At 57.5% G+C, this 7,309-nt stretch overlaps 1 protein-coding gene and 1 long non-coding RNA gene across 7 annotated transcripts in view; one reads left to right on the forward strand and one right to left on the reverse strand.

Moving 5' to 3' along the window:
* Nucleotides 1-6,260, reverse strand: part of EDA (ectodysplasin A) — a 60,880-nt gene extending 54,620 nt beyond the window's left edge. For all 6 annotated transcript variants that reach the window (XM_064426569.1, XM_064426567.1, XM_064426566.1 and 3 more), the window contains exon 1: nucleotides 5,891-6,260. In XM_064426569.1, coding sequence (XP_064282639.1) covers nucleotides 5,891-6,169 — 279 coding nt within the window. In that variant the 5' untranslated portion in view covers nucleotides 6,170-6,260. The remainder of the gene's footprint in view (nucleotides 1-5,890) is intronic.
* Nucleotides 406-5,661, forward strand: LOC135304306 (uncharacterized). The gene is made up of 3 exons (XR_010365730.1): nucleotides 406-2,138; nucleotides 2,297-2,519; nucleotides 3,407-5,661. It is a non-coding gene; the product is annotated as an uncharacterized LOC135304306 (long non-coding RNA).
* Nucleotides 6,261-7,309: the final 1,049 nt, after the last annotated feature.

Here is a 7,309-nt window from a genome sequence, read left to right on the forward strand (position 1 = left end):
CCACAGAACAGAGACTCTCGACATGGACATGGGCCCTCACACCACGGAACACAGACCATCCGCATGGACATGGGCCTTCTCCATGGACATGGGCCCTCACACCATGAAACACAGACCCTCTCCATGGACATGGACCCTCCCACCATGGAACAGAGACCCTCTCCATGGACATGGGCCCTCACATGATGGAACACAGACCATCCACGTGGACATGGGCCCTCACAGCATGGAACAGAGACCCTGCCCATGGACATGGGCCCTCACAGCATGGAACAGAGACCCTCTCCATGGATATGGGCCCTCACACCATGGAACAGAGACCCTCCTCATGGAACCCTGACCATCCCCACACCACACAAACCCTCCCCATGGACACGGACCCTCACACCATATGGGTGTGATCACAGATGATCCCCACACCATACAAACCCTCCCCATGGACACGGACCCTCACAGCAGGGACACAGACCCTCATGACACGATGCCACCTCGTGTCACGCATTGCCCACAGCTGCAAAGCCACACAACTCAACCCCAATCCTGACGTTATCCTCCCAATTCAGCAGATTCTGGGATTCCACTGCAAGAGCCATCCCCAAGGAGAGCATCTCAGCTCCATCCCCGGAGCTGAGGTGCAGCCAGGCAGGAGGATGCTGACAATTCCATTTGGAAGGTGTTATAGGACTGGCACCCCATCAATAGGGTCCTGCATCATTAGGGCTTTGCACTTATAACAGCGTTTCACTGGGGCTTAGGGCAAGAGCTCGTTTGCATCCACACCCATCTGGGAGTGATTATTCCTGCTGTAGTAGCATCCAGGCCCGACTGGCATCGGCACCATTAGCACACAAACCCAGAGTTTAACGAGAGAGCACTTACCACTGAAACCGCCCCATAAAGGCACTTAGCCACGTTAAAATTGCAGCCAAATCTCCCACTTAACCACGGTGAAACTGCAGCCAAATCTCCCACTACACCACGGTAAAAATCACAGCAAACCTCCCTGGGGTTCCATGCTTGGTTATAATGGATCCTGACAGATTACTCCTCTTCAGGGACACGCTTCCCACTTACTGCACAGAATTTACTCAGTGCTTCACATCCCCCAAACCCCTCACAGACCCGTACCTTCTGCAGCCAGACACCTCTAAAAATAACATCCTCCCCAAGTGTTGAAAGATATTAAAATATAAAGCCATTAACATATAATAAGACTGGAATGAGAGCTCCGCATGCTCTGAAGCTCTCAGGGTTTGGCTTCCAGTCAAGAAAAATATATTGGATTAGTCTGAGAGCAAAATTAGGCTGGTGTGCAGTTTAATTAGCATTACAAGACACTACATGTGTATGGGAGAGCAGGGAAGATTTATGTTATTATGTGGTAAGAAAAATAATGTTAAAAGGTTAAAATAATATGGGGTTGATATGGCACTATTTACTCTGGGGTTAAGGGGAAGATAACTTTGGAATGCCACTGAATGTTGTTAAAAACCCAAGTTCAAGGATATGCCAGGGAACTCATCGAAAAATTGTGGAAAAACCCTGCAATTTGGTCATGGGTCAGTCAAACACTTATTCTGGCAACAATAGTCCCCATCAAGGAACTCAGTTAATGCTGATAAAACCTCCTGGTCCTCACACAAAGTCACAGTTTTTCTCCTTCATGGGATGAGCAGAAAATAGAAAATGAAACCCCAGATCAGCAGTGGAGGAGGCTGGGGGGCAGAAGGAAAGGCCCTTGCAGCACCATAAATCTGGGAATAAGGACTTTGGGAAGGTCCTGACTGAGCTGAAGGTGTCCCTGCCTGTGGCAGAGAGATTGGACTCGATGGCCTTGAGAGGGCCCTTCCACCCCAAAGCCTTCTGTGATTCCACAATTCCCAAAGTCCAGCCAGGCTGTTCCCACCCAGCCAAAGGTTTCTCCTCACAGGAATTCACGCCAGAGCACGTGCAGGGATGCACGTCCAGCCTTGGGAAGAGCTCACACTGTATTTAATTTCCCAAAGGATGCAACACATCCCGCAGCCACTGCCACGCTCCTGCCACTCTGCAGCATCTCAACAGGAGGAGTTCTGGATTGTGCGTGGAATACCCACAGGCACAGCAGCAGGGATAGAGAATTGGAGTTGTGAATGAAGGTAACCAGAGCTGACATTTGCCACAGAGCTCTGCAGGCTCCCTTTATTGCCCTCAGGGAGATTCGTCCAGCTTCAAGCAGGACCACAAAGTGGAATTTGAGGGAATGCCCACTGTGAGGGCACATCCTAATCGCCATCTTCCCTCTGCACACACCCAGCCTTTCCCTAACCCAGGAGCAGAGCCATGAAATCCCAACACACAGGCCCTGAGCGGGGATTTGAAGGTCAGAGCCCACAGGACCTGTGCTGAGGCTGCTTCCAGAGGAGGCTGGAGAAGCACTTCCAACAGGAGCTCTGCTCAAAGCTCTCAGCACGCTGGGCAGGTTTCAGCTGGGATGCAGGAGCCAGACACGGGGATGAAGATGCATGGATGAGCCACAGGTATGCTCAGGGTGGGAGAAGCCTCTGGAGCAGCTTCCACACCTTTACAGCCTTTGTGCCAAGCACACCAAGAGCTGCTTCTCACTCTGGAGCCAGAATTAACAAAAAAAAAGGGGGGAAATAACTGCAATTTCACATTGGTGAGGGAAAAGAAAGGAAGAAATTCCTCCCTGTGAGGGTGGGCAGGCCCTGGCGAGGGTGCCCAGAGAAGCTGTGGCTGCCCCTGGATCCCTGGAAGTGTCCGAGGCCAGGTTGGACAGGGCTTGGAGCATCCTGGGCTGGTGGAAGGTGTCCCTGCCTGTGGCAAGGGGTGGAACTAAATGAGCATTAAGGTCCCTTCCAGCCCAAACTACTCCATGAAAGCAAGGATCAGGAATACTGACATGGGCACTGCTCCAAAGAGGGAACATCCCTTGTTAAAAAGGTGAGAAGTGGAGACTGAGAGATCAGACACCTTGGCACCGGGAAGGTGAAATGCCAGCAACCAAACTGCTGCTCAGCACATTTTTTTGGATGACTCAGCACCTCCCCTCCCTCCCCCCACCAGCTGCAAGCGCCTTCACAATTAGTTTGACAAAACCGATGGCTTTTGATCCCATTCCCAGGCTTTGGAAGTTTTTATCCCCATCTTGGGACACTCTCCGGGCACACATTTCACCCAGCATTGGCCAAAGAAAAAGTTTCAGCAGAAATATGGCATGACACAGATTTGGTTGGAGAAAAAGCAAGGGAATGATGCTCTGCACAGCTCAAATATTGCAAGGATGATTTTTTGACAGCAAAATACAATTTAATTTAGGCACAAAATCCTCTAAAGGGACACAGTGCCCTGATGGGGATCTCCGCGAGCGGAGCCTGCCTGACAGAATCCCTCTCCCATCCCACAGCACACCCATCCAGAGGGATTATTTAGATTTTACACCACCAGCCAAGGCTCCACCACTCCCCAAACCCTCTCTCACACCTCTGAGCCACTGAAGAGTCAATGAATTAAAGCAGCTCCAACAAACTCCTCATCTCGCAGCCAGCGCGGTGATGCAACACCCGGCGGGTTCTGGGACAAAGATGTGGAACTACAATGCCTCAACCTCTGCCATGAAAATCTGCCCTTCTATCCCAAATGAGTTACATATTTGGATACCCTGTGAGATAGGGAAGCGGGGCGTTATCGAGCTGCCAAATCTCACTCCTGTCATGAGGTCATTTCTGGCACAGGGCCAGGTGAGGTTTCGGCCAAAATCTGAGCGCTGACCATCGCTCCCCGTCCTTCCCCCCACGCTCCTCTTCCTCCTGCCTCAGGTCAGGAAAGGGGGTGGGGGGAATAAAATAATTCAAAAATAAAGAAAAAAGGGTCAGGACGGGGAGTATCTTTTGGGTTTAAATCAGTTTGTACAATCATGACACACACAGCACCCGGCCTCTTCACTGAGGATACCTCAGCAGCTGAAGGACATTTGAGGGCTCACAGCACTGTGGTCACTGGTCCCCCCAAATGAACTCTGACCATGGTCCTCAGGAGAGAAATGTCACTGATCACATTGCTTGAATGAATTATTTAGGAATGTCAACCTAATTTATGCAAGCATCACATGTATAGGATCCACTTTGGGTTTATCATCAGCACAGCTTGGAAGGGCTGCTGGGACCCCCACATGCACCCCAAAGCTGGACAATAACTTTCTAAATAAAGCTGTTTGCAAACCCCTAATTTCACTACTTTAATCACTGAAGGGATGCACTCAGCACCCCAGGACACCCAAAGTGCTTGTTTTTAGCTGCAAGGCAGAAAAATCAGTGAGAAAGGGTGAGCAGCACCTCTACAAATCCCATTAATCACACGTTGTCACAGCAGCCGTTCCCAACCGGAGCAGCTCGGGACGCTCAGCCTTCCTTCCCCATGTCCCTACTACCAGCAACCTTCCTCTCCAACCCAACTGCTTCAGTGTGCCCCAAAGAATATTTCATCTCAAGCCTGACAGGCCAGATGTAGAATAAAGAAATAAATAATTAGCGTTACCTTATCTGGAGTCCGTCAGCTGCAGCGAGCGACGCTCGGAGCTCCGTCCGCATCCAGAGACAAATTATCTAACGCTGTAATTTATGAATGCCTCAAGTATTTGCCCTGGTATTTCATTATACACTCGCTGGAAAGAAGAGCTCGAAAGACTAAACAGATCCAGCACGATAACACGAAAGGCACTCCAGCCGCGCGCTATTCCAAGGCAACCCAGGAATCCCAGCACGACATCAAACCGCTCCGGCTCGCTCTGTGTTGACACTGCTGGAGGGGCAGCGAGGGCAGAGCGATGACCCGGGAGCTCGGCTTCCCTCCGGTTCAACGCTGGGCTTGCATTTATTATGGGCAGCCGCGGGACGCGGGCAGCGCAAGCCCGGCTCTCCCGGGGGCAGCCGAGGCCGGCGCGGCGGAACGGCTCCCGCTGCCAAGTGGGAGGAAGAGTTCCAAACTCGCCGCTTTATCAAAGCTATTTTTGTCCTTCCCCCCTACACACTGATAACCAGCAAGGCGAGGACCGCCAGGGTGCCGAGGCAGGGCTTGGCATCTCCCCCGAAACCCCGCTGCGACTCCGCGGCACAGCCACCCGGCACCTTGGGGGAGCGGGCCATCCGCTCCGGAGGCTCGGAGGGGAGGAAACTCCTTCCTCCAGCTTATCCTGCTCGCAGCGAGGTTTCGTGCCTGGAAAAAATGAGCTAAGTTTGCGAGCGGAGGCCCCAGCTCCGCTCCGGCTCTCCCAGAGGCTCTCGCGACAGGCGACCCCCGCCAAGGGCTGGGGACACCGGCGGGACAACCGGGAGGCTGCTGCCCACCTGTCCTGCACAGGCTGAGCGGCTGCGGCGGGGGGCACAGCGAGGCATCACCCAAAAGACGATGCACCTGGCCTGGGGGAGAAGCGGAATCAGGAACACAGCGCCGGAGGAGCGAGGGCAGCCAGCGGAGGCCGTGCGGGACCGGGACCCAGCGCGCACGGCGGGTGCGGGGCCGAGCCGTGCGGGGCTCCCCGGCAGCAGCACCCCGCGCCCGGGGGCACCCCGCAAGGGCCGGGGCAGAGCCGCTGCCCCCGGCCAAGGCTGGGCTATCGGGACACACGGCGGGTCTGTCGCGACAGGGAAACCGCGAGCAGCAGGTGGAACACGGGCAGCCCCGCAGCCCGTCACCCCCCGCCCAGAGGAGCTCCCCCCGCACTTCACCCCCGCACCGCGAGTTGGGGCTTTGCCCCCTTTCTGCACCAAACTCCGCCGAGGGGCCGCTCCGAAGCGCCCCGGGGCGCGGCGGCCGAGCGCGGGGATGGAGCCGGGGGATGGCCCCGGGCAGCGCGGAGCCCCCGCGGTCCCCCCGCCCCGGCCGGACCCACCTGCTGGCGCCGCTCCGCGCCCTCGGCCGCGCGCTGCGGCCGGCCCCCGGCCGGGGCTCCGGGCGCTGCCGCCGTCCCGTCCCGGCGCGGCGGGGCCGCGGGCTGCGGGCCGCGGTCGCGGCGGAGCTCGGAGCGCAGCTCCAGGTAACAGCCCAGCGTCAGGACGTGCAGCGCCAGCGACAGCGCGAAGAAGCCGAGGAAGAGCCGCCAGCTGCCGCCGCCGCCGCCGCAGGCGCAGCCGCGGGGAGCCGGCGCCGCCGCCCTGCGCTCCGCGCCCATGGTGCGCTCGGGCGGAGCGGCGCGGAGCGGCCCCAGCGCTGCTGCTCCCGGGGCGCGCCGGGCACCGCGGGCTGCGCGGCCGGGCCGCCAGCGCCCCGCCAGGGGGCGGGGCCTGCCCGGGGGGCGGGGCCGGGCCAGCAGCGGGGCGGGGCCCGGCGGGGAGGGGCGGGGCTCGGCAGCCGCAGCGCCGCCTCAGCGTCCGGCCGGGGGGCGGGGCCTGGGCAGGGAAGGGGCGGAGCCTGAGCAGCGGCGGCGGCACTGCGGGGCGGGGTATGCAAATTAGAGGGCGGGGTCAGACAGGGCCGGAGCCGCGCCCATCTGCGAGCCCCGTCCCGATCCCCATCCCTTATCCCTAGTCCCGATCCCCATCCCCACCCCTTATCCCTAGTCCCGATCCCCATCCCCACCCCTTATCCCTAGTCCCAATCCCCATCCCCATCCCTTATCCCTAGTCCCCATCCCCATCCCTTATCCCTAGTCCCGATCCCCATCCCCATCCCTTATCCCTAGTCCCGATCCCTTATCCCTTATCCCTAGTCCCGATACCCATCCCCACCCCTTATCCCTAGTCCCGATCCCCATCCCCATCCCCATCCCTTATCCCTAGTCCCGATCCCCATCCCTTATCCCTTATCCCTTATCCCTTATCCCTAGTCCCGATACCCATCCCCATCCCTTATCCCTAGTCCCGATCCCCATCCCCATCCCTTATCCCTAGTCCCGATCCCCATCCCTTATCCCTTATCCCTTATCCCTTATCCCTAGTCCCGATCCCCATCCCCATCCCTTATCCCTAGTCCCGATCCCCATCCCTTATCCCTTATCCCTTACCCCTTATCCATTATCCCTAGTCCCAATCCCCATCCCTTATCCCTAGTCCCGATCCCCATCCCCATCCCCATCCCTTATCCCTAGTCCCGATCCCCATCCCCATCCCTTATCCCTAGTCCCGATCCCCATCCCTTATCCCTTATCCCTGATCCCAATCCCGGTCCCTGTCCCGGGACTGGCACGCAGATGGCTGGGCCCGTGCCCAGTGCGGTTCAGGAGGGCCCAGTCCCGCTTCCGATCCCAGTCCTGTCCTGATCCAAATCCCAGTCCCTGCCACATCCCCATCCCAGTCCCGACCCCAGTCCCGGT

This window comes from Passer domesticus, chromosome 7 (assembly GCF_036417665.1).
Source record: "Passer domesticus isolate bPasDom1 chromosome 7, bPasDom1.hap1, whole genome shotgun sequence".
Classification (NCBI taxonomy): Eukaryota; Metazoa; Chordata; class Aves; order Passeriformes; family Passeridae; genus Passer; species Passer domesticus.